This window comes from Hyperoodon ampullatus, assembly GCF_949752795.1.
Source record: "Hyperoodon ampullatus genome assembly, chromosome: 1".
NCBI lineage: Eukaryota > Metazoa > Chordata > Mammalia > Artiodactyla > Ziphiidae > Hyperoodon > Hyperoodon ampullatus.
Genome location: NC_136914.1, coordinates 219,665,204 through 219,680,694, shown reverse-complemented (window position 1 = coordinate 219,680,694; position 15,491 = coordinate 219,665,204). Strand labels below are relative to the sequence as shown.

The 15,491-nt window shown below is 46.3% G+C and overlaps 1 protein-coding gene across 5 annotated transcripts in view; it reads left to right on the top strand.

Annotated features, from left to right (window-relative positions):
• Positions 1 to 15,491, top strand: part of FGFR2 (fibroblast growth factor receptor 2) — a gene marked incomplete at its 3' end in the record, with an annotated part of 102,463 nt that overhangs the window by 49,871 nt on the left and 37,101 nt on the right. For all 5 annotated transcript variants that reach the window (XM_079708450.1, XM_079708451.1, XM_079708448.1 and 2 more), the window contains one exon: positions 1,176 to 1,299. In XM_079708450.1, the coding sequence (XP_079564576.1) occupies positions 1,176 to 1,299 (124 nt within the window). The remainder of the gene's footprint in view (positions 1 to 1,175; positions 1,300 to 15,491) is intronic.

Genomic DNA, 15,491 nt, shown 5'->3' with positions numbered 1-15,491 from the left:
ATTTAGCTCCTTGAATCACTCATGTGCTTGCACGGGCTCTGCTGGCATTATCGGTTTTTTAGGTGATTAAGGCAGAAAACAGTTGCAGTGCTCAGGGAATCATTCAGAAGGTCAGTTGGAATTCCTGAAATAAGATGAGTAGGCCCTGGCTTTTTATTTTTTCTTTCCATTTCTCCAGAATGCCTTGTCCAAAATGCCTTTAAAGAATGATACGGATTTGGAGAGAAATATTAAAGCCATGAACCTGAAAGATGAAATCTGCATTTTGGCCTTGATAAGGAAAAAGCATGCTTGCTTGAAAGCCTGAGTCTATTGAAATACTTTGAAAGCAAGGTGGAAACCTTAGAATCTTAGTCTGTTTGCATGTTGACAGAACGAGGGTGAGAATCACAATAACGTATTTTCTCACGCGCTGCTTATCTTCGAAAAGTCTCAAGGAGTTTGTAAACAGATGCATACACAACTGAAGTGTCCTGAGGATTCATTGCTCCCATATTTGAAATTCCGAGTGTATCTCAGGAACATGTAGCATCTATTCAGCCAGAGATGGGAGGGGCAGACCTATGTTTCCAGCTGACACTTCTTGAGATGTCCTGACAGCATCTAAGCGCTGTGGGGAAGGATCTAAGAGGACTTCACACCAGAAGCTTCCCGGAACAATAACAGCACCTACCTTGTGGGCTCCTTGGGATCGTTAAGGTTAAATTAGCTGCGGTGGAAAGGAGCACTCAGGAAAGTGCCTGGTTTCCAGTACGTGTTCACTGGCGTTTGCTCTGCGTAGTTCCTTGGTGCCGTAGGGTTTGAGGGCTCCCAGTGGATGAGCAGTCTGAGGCTCACCTGCCCTGGGGTGCTGATACTGTGGGTTACTGTTAGGTTCCCCGGCTACTTGGCGGCTCCTGGAGGACCCCGCAAACCCATAAGAGTGACAGACCTACTGCAAACACTCTTTTGTATCTTAACATGATGATGTCAGCTTGCCAGACGTTCACCATGATGATAATTATTGTTTTCCTTTGTCACCAGTCTGAGTATTTATTATGAGGAAAATTTAGAATTCAGGTGATTCTTCTCTACCTTCCTCGTCTCCCTCAACTTCTTTTTAAATCAAGAAAGCAAAGCTCCTGGTGTTCTGTACTAAGGTGATTCAATAACCACCTTTACTCTTATCTTTGCAGGTACGAAACCAGCATTGGAGCCTCATCATGGAAAGCGTGGTCCCATCCGACAAAGGAAATTACACCTGTGTGGTGGAGAACGATTACGGGTCCATCAATCACACGTACCACCTCGATGTTGTTGGTGAGTTTGCTTCTCCCCAAGTGGCAGCCACGTGCCAGCCTGCTGCAGCTTTACTCATTTGAAATTGTGAAAGTGAGTCTTGTTTCTCCCCGTGCTTTCAGGAGACTTGGTTTGTCTTCATTCTTTCTAAATACACGCTATCATTTGGGAAGGATTCTTCTGTCATTTGACAGTGTTCTGTTTCCTGAGTTTTATGTGTTTTGCGTGATCCCCTTGGCTCCCAGGCATCATCTTGTGTAATGTGGATGTGGTGTGAGACGTGCTGACGTTCTGGAAGCTGAGATTTCTCTGCAAAATGTTAGCGTGTGCAGGGAAAGGTACAGTTGGGCTGTGGGAGAACGTTGTTTCTGAAAGAAGGGCAACTATATAATGCTGGCTGAAGAGTAAAGGAAAAGGTATTATAATGACTGAGCTTATAGCTGGTTGGACGAAGGTTAACGTCAAGGGACCCTTCAGTTCCATCAGAAGAAAGTCATTAGACACTACAAGTTCAACGTCTATTCCTAGAAGCTATTTCTTCTGTGAAAAGGGAACTGTTTTAATGGGCTTATGAGTACTTTTTTTTAATCAAAGTGCTAAAATAAGCTATTTTAATGAAATATCTTAAGACAACATAGCTTGTTGTCCTGGAAACTCAAATTTCTTCCTAAGTCTGGTTTATTATGATGGGTTTTGTTGTAACTGATGAAGAAGCTGTTTCTCTGTCTTGTTGGAGGATTGATAAACTTACACCTAGGAGGTGTCTCGTGTCGGGATGGTGGGCTGAGATCTTTTCTTTGTAGAAGCCACCTTTTGTCTTTGCCGTCTACCCTGACTCTCAATGTGACCATCTGTCCTTGAGTCCTTGCTGTGGGTTACCTAATCGGTTTGCACATCCCCACATGCAGGTTTCTGACTCCTGCTCAAGTCTCAGTCTCACCTTGATTCATTTTGCCTTAGTGTGACCCTCTGTAACCCCACAAACTCATGCCCACCCACTGTGCATCCATAAACAAAGGCCTTCCGCCATCATTTCCTGTGCGTGTGCCCTTAGTATTATTTCACACGTGGGCATTTCTTCTCCTTCAATAAAATATAAACTCTTTGAGGAGAGAGACCCCATAGATATTTGAATTGTCCAAAGAGCCATTAAAGAAGCTTTGCAAAAGCTTGATTAACCAAATTACATAGATGTGGTTAATTGAAGTTTTAGGTTAACTGAAAATTAAATAGAAAACCATTTAAATTTTCTATCAGATTAAATTAAATCCATGAGAAACTCTGCCTTAGAAAGCATGATACAGCCTTTATCTCCATTTGTAAGTGTTCAGTGAAAAAAGCAACATTTTGTTATTCAGAAGCCTTAATGTGAAATTTGAAAGGATTTTGTATAATATAGATTCTATAGATATTCATAAAAGCCTGAGTTTTAAGAGCCTTCTTTTCTCACAGAGATATTTGTGGAATGTTTCTTAGTGGGAATCACTATGTACAGATATTTTACCAAACAAACACAAAGAGAAGTAACACTCAAACATGAGAAGAAAATGGTTAACATTTATTTTGGCATTGATGTGTCATAAGTCTATTGATCAAAGAGCACACGACTTGGACTTCCCTGGCGGTCCAGCAGTTAAGACTCCACGCTTCCAATGCAGGGGGCGCGGGTTCAGTCCCTGATCGGGGAACTACGATCCCACGTGCCGCGTGGCGCGGCCCAAAAAAATAAATAAATTAAAAAAAAAAAAAAAAGAGGAGCACACCACTTGGATTTCACTTTGGACCTCGCATATCCTGAGTTTGACATGAAAGTATTCCTATTAAAGGGAAGAAAGTTTTGGGGCTAAAAGTTCTAAATAGTTAATTTTGGACAAAAGTCATTTATTGTGGGAATAAAATCATTGTGCTACAGCCATCTTTGGGGATCCTGGCTTTGCAGAGATCTACAAATCATTCATTAAGATTGGTTGGGGCCAGTCCAGGAATCAGGAGTCATATCTCGGCCACTTCAGCCGCGGGCTCTTGCTTATAGCAGGTTTTAGGTTGAGCTGTTATGTAAAACGTTCAAAAGCCCCTCACCCCACCTCCCCTTTCAGCTTTCTGGCAGCTCATCTCTGTGAAGCCCTGAAATCTCTCTTAGAATTTAGGGTTGGATTTGAATTGGGCTGCTGAATAATGGAATTGTGCTGTCTAATGTTAATCCCCTGGCAATCAGTCTTGTTGAAAAGAGCGTATGATTCAGTGGTGTAATGTGGAGGGAGCGTAGTGTATGGAGTAATGCAGAGAAAGGCCTGATTATGTCACAAATTTGGGAGATCGCCCAGCTAAACGTGGGCCAATAATGACACAGTGCTGGTTGGGAATATCCATTAAAGCTCAACCCCAATAATTTTCCAAGCCTTGAACCTTCTTTATAAATAGAAGCCAAAAGTCAGTGGAGTATAAGACATTTTCAGGAAAGATGGAGGTGTGAAATACTCTCATCTTTGCTCAAAACCCTAGTAATTGCTTTGAGAAGTGGTAATAAAATAAGAATTGAGTCAGCTGAAGAGTCTCAGGCAGACTTACAGGGCTGGCAGACAGACATCCGGAACATCTCGGCAAGTGGAAACAAAAGGGGTTCAGGCTCGAACAGTGAATTTCTGGTGGCCTGTAGGTCCAAGTTTAATACATGGCTGCGTGATAGCAGCCTCTCAGCTACATCTCTGTTTGACAGGATATCAGAGACTCTTCCCCAGAGAAAGTGAAGTCCTGTCCTCTTTCCCATTCTCCAAAGTTTTATTTTTGTTGCTATGATACATAGGCTTGTAGTTTGGATATGACGACGCATCAAACTGGGTGAGACCTTTTTATTGAAATTCTTCCTTGGAAAGGCATCCCCATAAGCACTTTAATGTAAAAGCTGTGTAATTTAAGTGACATTCTTGTGTTCTGGAATTAAATAGCAAGCCATTGTTGTGTGTGCGGGAAATGCTTTGGTTTATGGGAGCCCTTTTAGGAGCCTTGCTTGATGCTCATTAAAATTGACACCATTACTTTTCAGCCATTTACTTGCAAGGGAAAATTAGTGTGAAGCTCCCCATCTCAGTAATTGTGGTGATAATAAAACGGGCTCTCCTTAAAATAGTGAGCTCTGGGAGGTGGCAAGTGTTCACCCGTAGTTCATCCATGAGTGAGGCTGAAGCGCAGAATTCTGCCTGGGGCCCTGCCACCAAGAAGCAGCAGCCTGGCAGAAGTCGTTTAACTTTTGGTTTCACTCTCCTCGCGTCTGAAAAGGAAGGTGCTGAGACTCACTAATGTTAGATAAAGGCAGCCTAGTGCTGTGAGCCTAGCGGGTCTGTCGGCCCACACACTGGGGACCAAGCGAACTGGGACAAGTGACTTAGCTCCTCTGAGCCTCTCTCAGCGGTGATGCTTACCTCGTTTCTGTGATGGCTGTATCAGTTTCCTAGGGGCTGCTGTAACACATCGTCACAGGCTGGATGGCTTAAAACAATAGGAAGTTATTCTCTTGTCAGTTCTGGAAGCCAGAAGTCTGAAGTCAGGCTCTCTGTAGGGTTGGATCCTTTTGGAGATTCCGAGGGCGAATCCGTTCATGCCTCTGTCCCAGCTTCTGGTGGCTGTCAGCAGTTCTTGGCTTGTGGACATATCACTCCATCTCCAGCTCTGTCTTCCCGTGGCCTTCCTCTCTGTGTTGTCTCAAATCTCCCTCTGCCTTTCTCTCGTAAGGACACCTGTCATTGGATTTGGGGCCCACCTTCAATCCAGGATGACCTCATCTTGAGATCCTTAACTCAATCACAAAGACCTTATTTCCAAATAGGGTCACGTTCACAGGGGTTAGGACGTGGACTTATCTTTTCTGGGGCCACAGTTCAACCCACTATAGTGGTTATGAGAAATCGGTTGGGTAAACAGGTGAAAACACCCAGCTGGTACCTAGGTGGCTAGCAACAAATGCTACTTTCCTCCTTTCTAAACTTGGAAACTCCTCTGAGGGTTAGAAGACATCTTAAATGGCCTTTATTGACTCAACCAGAAGTTTTTTTTGTTTGTTTTTGTTTTTTGTTTTTTTTTTGCTTTACATGGACCTCTCACTGTTGTGGCCTCTTCCATTGCGGAGCGCAGGCTCTGGATGCGCAGGCTCAGCAGCCATGGCTCACGGGCCTAGCCGCTCCGCGGCATGTGGGATCTTCCCGGACCGGGGCACGAACCCGTGTCCCCTGCATCGGCAGGCGGACTCTCAACCGCTGCGCCACCAGGGAAGCCCTCAACCAGAAGTTTTATTGAACAACCTGGATGCTGTGTTGGGACCGACAGAGCCGGCCAGTGGCTGACAGTCACTCGTCCTGCTGAGGTTTCCATCTTTGGTTAATGCTGTCGTCAGGGCTTTCCCAGGACTGAGATAGTTGCTTGAACTCGCAGAAGAGGGTTGTAGAGTTTGAGAGCTTCAAGTTCATCGAGTTGGTCTTGTGACCTCCACCTCCACCTCTCACCCCATTTTACACTTGGGGGCCTCCAGGTTCCGGGCGGGTAAGTGATTTTTGCCAAGGTCTCCAAGGAACTCCAGAGCTGGGTCCTGTCGAATCCTGGATTCGTGCTGCGTGCACCACACACTGCTGTCTCTGTTTCAGGATTGCTGTGGAGTCAGCAGCTGCCGCAGCTAGACTCAAAGGTGAACCCCATGTGCAGCTCTTTGTTTCCAAAAAACCCCAAAAAGTGAGAGAGAGAGATGGAAGTATTCAGAAGAGCAGTTGCTCCTTCTGACTCATATAGACCCTTTCTTTGGCTTTGAATTATGAACTCTGTCTCCTTTTGATGTCCAGTTCTGCATTCCCAGAGACCATCAGATAACTTAAGAGCTTTTCACCTGGCATCGGGTATTTTGGGGGGCAGCAGAGCAGCAGAGGTGGATACGGGGCCTCTGGATTTGCAGAGGCCAGCCTTGCCTACTCCTCTACAGTCTACTTTCCAGAAATTTGTCCTCCCGGGGCAAGAGCTATAAGCAGCACACAGTGTCTCGGTGGCTGGTTGGGAGCCGGTCGGGGCCAGGAGTCCCTTCTGGCTCTGAGGGGATCACCCAGGGCCCTCCGCCAGCCCTGACTTGCTCGGCGGCAGACAGGGACAGTGCTGTCCACTGGCCCTTGACATCAATCCGCTGTAACTCAGCTTCAGACGTGATGGGACTCAGCCCGAAAGCAAGAAGGAATCCGTGCTAGTGCTGACTGCCACCCCCCGGGTGTGTGTCGGGGAGGAGTGAAGGCTGTTATTGCGGGCGCTGACCCATAGGCCTGACTAAGGGGCTGACGCCTGGCGTTGAGCGCTCGGCAGCCCGTCCCGTGGGAGAGGTGGTGTCAATCGTTTGTTGCTTGGGGCAGTCCCGTCCTGGGAAGACAAAGGACCCAGTGTGATCCCTGAGCCCTAGGAAGGGGACTGAGGCAAGTCCGAGCCCCTGAAACCACACTTCTGCAGTGCAGCGGACCTTTCTTTTTGGTGGGAGGTGTCAGGTTGGACCAAAGTAGTGTTTCAGTAAATGAAGAAATGGTGGTCTAGTTCATTAATTAACTGGTTGGTTTATTAGCGAGGCCCTCAAAATTAGGACCATTCCCAGCCACTTGCTCCGTATGGAAGACCTTCTCTGTCCTAGTTTCTGTCACATCATGGCTCCCGGGCACTGCTTCTGTTTCTCTGAGTGAAGAGGGTGGCTGTAGTGCAGGTGGCATGAAACTACACAATACTGTGTATCTGGAGATTTGAACGCATTGGACACCTGACCCTCACCTTCCAGCTTGGAGCTCTTGTGCATTTCCCTGGCACTCGCCAGGCCTCAGCTCCACAGAGCCCCTTGGGATGCTCAACTTGAAGCATCTTGACCTAGAAGCTTCCTGGCCAGACCTCATTTGATTTTCCATATTCATGATTTTGATGCCAGTGAATTCTTTTCCATTTCTTGCTCTGAGTTCAAGACTTGGTGTTTATCCTGATACTGGTTCTGCGTGCCAGCTTGACGTTGTGAAATCTAGCTGGAGGAAGGCAGAAAGCCCCTCAGCTGAGAATGGATGGATGGAGGTGCCATGCCAGGCATAGGTTGCAGCGGTGCCTTCCTAAGTGGGCTTGTTAAAGTGGACGTGGAATGATGGGGCTGTAGTGGGGGTTGTGTAGGAGCCCAAGTCCTGCTGCTTTTGTGGCTCCAGCAGCCAATACCGCTTCCTCTTCCTAACCGTTGCTACAGCATCAACCCTCAGGGGGGCACCTGAGCACCTCTGGAGGTCCTGGTGGGAATTACGTGGGTGAGTGGTTCAAATCCTGTTTCCATCCTTTGCTAGCTTTGTGGCCTGGGAAGTCATGGAACTTCTGAACCTCAGTTTTCTCATCTGTAAAATGGGGGATGACATGCTTTGGTAGGAGGGCGGTGCTTTTAAATAATGGGACCCACTAGTGATGTCTAGTCCTGTCATTAGGGGGTCCCACACCTCCTTTCATAGCTCTAAGCCGAGACATGTACACTCAGCTCAGCCCTGGCTAAAGGGGTGGTTGGTTGGTCCTCTCCTTTCCTTCAGGACGCAGATTTCAAAACTTCCTTTGGTAGCTACTGTTTAACGAGCTTTTTGGTTGCTACAGAGTGGCTTTTCATACCTATTTCACAACAGGTATTCCAGGGGCAAAAGCTGGCCAGTGGGTGGCTACATCAGCCCCGAATGCACTGACCAGCAGAAAGTGCTTTCCTGCAGGACTGATACCAGCTCAGAGTTACTCCTTCTGGGCATTGAGGGCAGGTGATGCCTGTGGGTGCCAGCTCCTGGGGTTGGAGCAGGCACACGCTGGCCTGGATGGGACCATGTTAGAACTGCCGTGTCAGCATATTTGCCATGTTCTCTGCCAGCCATCAGTTGCCCTCTGCTCCATAGTGGAGGAAGGAAGCCTTATGGATTGTTTTAGATTCTGGCAGTGGGCCTGACTGAGGGGACTGGGGTGAGGGCTAATATTTGAGCTCTCGTCTGATCTTTGGCATTGAGTCTATGGTGTGGGCAAAGAGGATGTAGAAGTGTTACAGGGCTTCCCTGGTGGCGCAGTGGTTGAGAGTCCACCTGCCGATGCAGGGGACACGGGTTCGTGCCCCGGTCCGGGAAGATCCCACATGCCGCGGAGCGGCTGGGCCCGTGAGCCATGGCCGCGGAGCCTGCGCGTCCGGAGCCTGTGCTCCACAATAGGAGAGGCCGCAGCAGTGAGAGGCCCGCGTACTGCAAAAAAAAAAAGAAGTGTTACAGACAAGTGAGTGACTTACAGCATTTTGTAAGAGGGTCTCTTCGTCGTAGCTGGAAATAATTCAGGTGGGCGCAGAGGGTGGAGAGAAAGCTTGTTGCTATTAGACTCTGGGCAAGTAGGCTTGGCGTGAAGATGTAAATTCATTCATGGCAGTCAGAGTGCCCAGTAATTTGAGCTAGAACTTAGCAAGATTTTGATCAGTATGTGCTGAATTGAAATAATAGAAAAACAGCCTGAGTTACTTATATTTGGGGGTATGTGGTTCTTAACATATTGCAACTTCTAATGCAAGGAATCTTCCGAATTCCCCTCTAAACTTATATATACAGCTTCAATGACCGGTCACCTTTTTTCACAAAAGACCCCAGTTGAGACGTATTATGCCAACTCTCATTAAGATGAGTGTAGAAATGCCAACACATTCTTCCCCTTTTAAACAATACTTCCACCAGAGTGCTTTTATGGATTCTCCCTCCCTTAGAGCACCCTGCTGTTACATTCAGGTCTTGTGTTTGGTTGATTTTCACAGTCAGGAGAAGGTAGGGCAGAATCGACCTATCGTAACAGGGGTGTGCTCCCAAGTTCAAGAGCAGGTTTGAGCTGGAAAGGCAGCATTTAGAGTTTCACCATAGTGAGGTCAGAGTCAGGTTGGAAGTGGGGAAGAGATGGCTGAGGGGAGGATGTTAGTGCTTCTCTGGGAAAGTTTTTCTGTTTCTCCTTCTGAGAAGAGAGAGGTGAGGAGATGAGGACCTCAGTGCCTTGGTTTAGAGGGAAAAGATAGAGCAAGAGCATTCTACAGGGATTGTCTTTATTGATTGTACTGTAATGATTAATCCTCTATCTATGGGGTACCCTGTGCTTGGCCTAGAGGGTGTTTGGGACAGTTGGTTGAATGAAACACGTGCTTTGGCCTCTTGGGGTTCTCAGCTCACAGTGCAAGAGACCCCAAACTGCCGCAGTGAGAAGATGATAAATAGGGATGGAGATTCCTGGATCTTGATAGAACTTCTCCTTTTACTTTCTTTCTCCTGGAGCCTCCCCCTTAGAGAATTCTCTCAAACAAGGCCTGTAGGAATTCTGTCCATCCCAAATAAATGTGCAAATCACAGGTCAGGTGGTGCCCCAGACATATTCTCTATCATCTCAGCATGAAAGTGCTCTTTTTTAAGATAAGCATTGCATATTATTTGGGAGGAATCTTTTGGAAGTTGTGCTTTTTTTGAAAAAGGAATTCATTTTATTTGGTTCTGTATACACTCCGGACTGAGACTGAGAAGTGAAGGATTTAGTCCTTTAAATTTTACATTTTGGCCAAAAGAAACAAAGCCATCTTGTGTGTGAACCATCACTGAGTGATCAGTGGGCAGTGGGCAGGGTTGCAGGCTGGCCTGAGGCCTCCCATTTGCCTTGGATGGTGAGAAGAGACGTAGAATTCATATTGGAGCCTTTTGTGATCTGGGTGACTATTTTGAAACTTCTCTTTAGATGATGCTTATTAGCAAGGAATTATCTAAAATCACTTTTATTTTCAGGGTCTGAGTTTGCCTCTAAGAAAACAAATGAGGTTTTATTGTTCCACTTCTCCTATTGCTCGTTACCAAAGGGAGGCATTTCTTGTTTGCTCAGATGGGCTAAAAGCTTTTGCTTCTGCTTGACACGCCCCAGGAGCAAAGTAAGGCATCTGAGAGATTAGCATGATAGATTTTTCTGGACTTCCTCTAGAAGTAAGGATTTTAATGGTGAAAGTTGATGAAACTGTCAACTTTTACCAACTTTTGTCAATTATTACCGTGGACATCTCTCCACGTCTGTACATATCTCTTTGCTTCATTCTTCCTAGTGGCCTGTATGCTGTCTGTTGTGAACAGAGTGTAATTTATTTAATCATCCCCCTTTTGCTAGGTATTTAACTTCTGTTCATTTTTTAGTTTCCAGTTACCAGAGAGGCTCCATTGACAAGCTTTGCATACACCTATTTCTTGGGCACCTGGGTGAATATTTTTCTAGGACCTATTTCTGGATCTTTTTTGATATCAACATTTTCACCCTAAACAACTTCGTTCTGACCGCTGCTGTCTTTGGGACTCCTCCATGGTTTGGTTTTTAGCTTCTTTGCAAATCACTTGAGAAAAGATATTCTAAATCAGAGTTCTGCCTGTGTGACAAGAGGGTATGTTTAATTCCTGGACTTTTTTTTTTTCTCTTCTTTTTTTATTGTTTCTAGCATACTGTTCCCATGAAGGGAACCCAGCTCTGCAGACACCAGCTGATAATCTTGCATTCCTGAAAGATGTTGCACCCGCTCTGGCAAGTGGCGGGGTGCTGAGGCTCCGTGATGGAGCTCCCCAGCGTGACTGCTCTCAGCTGTGTTTACCCCAGCTCCTCAGGAGGGAGCCTGGGGAGACTGTTGTCTGAGTTTCGCATCAGCGTGAAAACCAAGCACAATACAGGGAAGGGTGGGGGGGACCTTGTGCAGAGTCTTTGTGTCAGAAGAGAGAAAAGCCTTCATTTAGTCAATGGGACAAGATAAACATGCTTAACTAATTGAGAAGGCAGCTTTTCCATGATCCTAGGACTATATCTTACTCTATGATATTGTCACCTTTGCCATATCTCTCTCTCTCTCTCTCTCTTTTTTTTTTCAGTTGTGGTAAAATACACATAACATAAAATGTACCATTTTAACCATGTGTAAGTGCGCGGTTCAGGGGCATTAAGTACAATCGTTGTGTAACCATCACCGCTCTCGTTCCCAGAACTTCTTCATCATCCCAAAGCTATGTCTCCTTTTAACAAAAAGAAGGGCATTTTTGAACCTAAAATTGGCATGCCTTTGTGGCTGCCAGAGAGTCTTCAGTTCCAGTTTAAGCTTTTGAAGGCACAGAGATCAGGGTGTCGTAAACATTTGGGGTGTAAATGACATACCGCCCTCCTCCTGTAATTTGCCCAAGAAGACCTAAATTGACACCCAGCTGGTAGAAGCCACTCAACTCCCAGCCAAATAATACCGTCTATGACATTAATTAAGGAAGGCACTGTGCCTCCGCCTGCTTTGGGCTTCCCAGGCCCTCCAGCCTCAGCCAGCACTTCACCCTGCGTCTCCACCTCATCGAGCAAACACAAAGGAATTAGTGGTGTTTTGCTTCTAGCATTTCACATGGTGCAGCCTCCATAAGTCACTGAGGAACCTCAGTGCTGGAGGGAAAACACTTTGGCTTTTCCCAAACTAGCTTTTGCTCCCCAGACTTCGCTCTCTCTGCCGAGAAACATGTATGTTTTAGAAGAAGATGGATCCCCAGCCCAGTTCCTCAAGACTTTCCAGAGTCAGATGTCCAAGCAGGAGGAAAATGAGGCTACGTGCAGGTTGGAGAAAGAGCAGCAAACCAGTCACCTTCTACCAAAATGCATTTCCCGTCCCCCCACTTTGTTTTTTTTAAAGTAATTCCAGGTACCCAGCATCCCTAGTCTGTTCTAGAAGGTGACAAGCAAAATACTGGTTACGCATACTTTGATTCTTTCTGAGAAAGAAAGAAATGTGGTACTCCTCCTGTGGCACTCCTTCTCATCCTATATCCTAACTGTCCCTTTTCCTCCAGATCACTTTTGGTTCTGACCTTCTTTTGTGCCAGTCTCTAGAGGCTGGAGGAAGCTTAGGGAAAACAAAACTCAGAACCCAGCTAGATGTAGCCTGTCTGGTTTGAGGGCATTTGGCACAGTCTTGACAAGACAATGAACTCATTCTACTAATTGTAATTAGCATGAGGTCTTTAGCAGGTTCTTGGGCTCCTCAAACTTCAGAGGCCTTTGATCGGCTCCCCTAATAACCATGCCTCATGCTAACTGGTTTAGTGCGGTTTTTTTTATGCAACAAAAGCCACCACCGCCTCCTCTTGAGAAAAAAGGGAGGCTGGGCTTTAGAAACAAGAATTCTCAGTTGTTTTCACTTGTTCTCTAAATCGCAGAATGTTCTTTCCTCATTCAGGCCCTTGGAGTTGCTAAGAAACTGCCGTTTCAGAGGAGAGGTAATTAAATTTTGATTTTAACTTAAAGACAGGGAAGGCAGGGTTCTTCACGTTCCTTAAATGAATGGGCGCCCCGAGAGCAGACTTTCTGTTTCCAGATCAGTCCTGGGCAAGCGGTGTGATTGGGAGTCTTTTGGTGTTTTGCTGCCAGAGAGCGGGGTTTTGAAATGGTTCTTTGCTGCAAGCGCTGCTGAACTTTGGGGAGAGATACTTAGAAGACCAGTGTGTGCTGGGAAACCAGTGACTCTGGGCTTGATTAATTTATAGGGTGTGATTTAAGAAGCTGGTTCTCCTTCTGATCCCCAGGATGCGTATTTACTGAGTCCGTACAGGAGGCCCCTCTGCCCGGTGGACATTTTTTATGGCCTTTGCTATGTCAGAGCAAAAGTTGTAGATCTCTTATGAGCAAACGTATTATTATGTCCAGGAGAGGATGGGCATGTTATAAAGTTTCAAATGGTCAATTAACAAAGATTTATTCTTTGTCACTCAGGTATTTTCTCTCTCTCTCTCTCTCTCTCTTTCTCAATAATTAGCCCTTGGAATGAAGCAGGCTGTGTTCTTCCTGCTTTCCTGGTCCTAGCTTCAGAGCAGGATTTTGAGACAGGCCATCTGATGTTTAGACTCTTAGCAGCTGGGCCTTCTGGTTCGGTAAAGTGGACTCATTTGGAGCACTTGACAAAAGGGAGTGAGAGAGAGAATGCGGGGGAGAGAATGTGTTTTTTAAAGCACTCTGGGCTGTGTTTACTACACATTTATTTGGTAAAACCTCATTCCAGCAGGGCAGCCAACTGTCCATTGGCTTCAGCCACGCCCTTTGGACTGCCTTCCATTCTGTCTTAATTTGGAGCTCACGCAGGGACCTTAGAATCTCTATTGTTAAGAGTTCTCATCCTCTTTTGGGCCCGTGAACTGGCCCCTGCGACCTGCTGAGCCCAGAATATGTATTTTTAAACATTTCAGTAAAAACACAGAGGTGAGGTGCTCGTCAGCTTTTCTGTATACGTATTTCACTCCCCCGGTAAAGAGAAAAATCTATTTGCTATAATATCTGAGAGTTGAACATGCTGTAAGAGACCCTTGCCTAAAACGAAATCCTTCCTGGCGGAGAAGATGTGACTTTTGTTATCGCAGAAGAACAAGAGATGGGCCAGCTCTGGGTTTTATTCTCTCATCCAGAGATAATTCACGGACTAATTCTTCTTTTTATATCAGCTTGCTGCCCCAGAGAGTTGCAGACCCAAGGGCTTTGGTGTGGCCCAGGGCCGAGGAGAACACATTCGCTGTTGGAGGGTCTTCCTGCCCACCGTCACTGCCCTGTCCCCGTGGTGCTTCCCAAGTGCCCGCTGGGCCGGGCCTCAGAGGAGCTGCCCGCTTCCTGGGGGCTGCCACCCAGCCTGTTCTCCTAGCTGCCATCTGCACCCTGCTTTCACCCCAGCTTTTCAGAAGTTAGAACGGGAGTCCAATCGCTGTCATCCCCTCACTAACGATTCCTGTTCTTAAGGGTCTGATGGACACAAGGAAGAGTGATCACTGAAGGATCTGAGAAAGGGGAGCGCCGTGCTCGGCAGATGCTGGCATCCAGGGACCTTTTCCAAGATGTTTCAGGCCTCATTCTCCGACTTGTTTAAGGGCAGAGAATAAGGTTGCAAAGGAAATCAAAGCCTGATGTGGAGAAACGAAACATGAGGCCTACTGACTTTTTAAAAACATTTTAAATAACATTCTCTAAGGTTTCATTTTATACTGAAGGCAGCTGTAATAAGTTTTGGAAGGCGGTGTAAGGTTTCGATTACAGAGCGATCCAACTTGCAGTTTTTGTACCCGAAGTGAGAAAGGGCCGAGGGGGAGTTGGGGTGGCTAAGAGGTTATTTTGAATAAGGTGAGAAAACTTGAAAGGATGAATTCAAGACTGTAAGCGGTAACATTTGGTACGCTGTAATTTGCAAATGCAATAACATGAAACCATTGCAAAGGTGGTGGGGTTTTTTTTGGGTTTTTTTTTTTTGGTGAACATAGTCCGGATAGCAATGGAATAACTTAATAACTAGAGCGCAGCAGCACGCTGACCACAAGTAAAACAAGACTGCAGCTCCGTCGTGGGCCCTGCCAGTGTTGCTCCAGTGACGAAGTTCTCTGCTGAAGGCTGGCGCAGGCTGGAGCTGTCGTGCCGTATGAAAGACCTCATTGTTCATGGGCATCGTTATTTGGTATTACATGCACAGTGTTTGCTTGTGAAACGATTTATGAGAAACAAGCATGTTTAAGAAAGGGGACTTGGTTTGAAATTCAGTTGATCTGGCTTATGACATTTAAGATTTTATAGTGCCTTTGTTTCTGAGAATAAATATTTAGGTCCACTGTAAATATTTATCTTTGAACATGCAAACACATGCACGCCAAACTGGAACACTGAGCCAGAGAATGAACTGATACCTGACATTCACTTCTCTGTGGAAAGGAGTAAACTGCCTCAGTATTTGATAGGTGCAAAGTCGCCTATTCTGTGGACTTGGCTGGCTGTGTCCAGCCCGGAGGGCAGTGATCCTTGGACTTAAATCTCTTGGGAGGAGGCCTGGTGGGGAGAGTGTGTGTGGACTTAATTCTGTTCTTCTCACGTGAATGGGGCGAGCCGGGGTTGAACCAGAGCTCTCTCCCTGCCAGCTGCTGGCAGGTCCCCGTAGCATCCAGCTGGCTGCCAGGCTGGACCAGGAGGCTCACAGTGGCCCATCGCTAGGATGGTGTCTCAGCCAAGCAGTGAGTGTTTCTAGTGATGCTTGAAAGGATCCCAGCTTTGAGATTTTCTGCCCACAAAAACTAGGAGCCTCGACTTCTGGGCTCTTTGCTTAGCCTGTGCGGGTGATACTGTGAAAAATGAATGACTTCTTTGGGGATCTGAAATCTTTATCTTTTTAATGTAAAAAT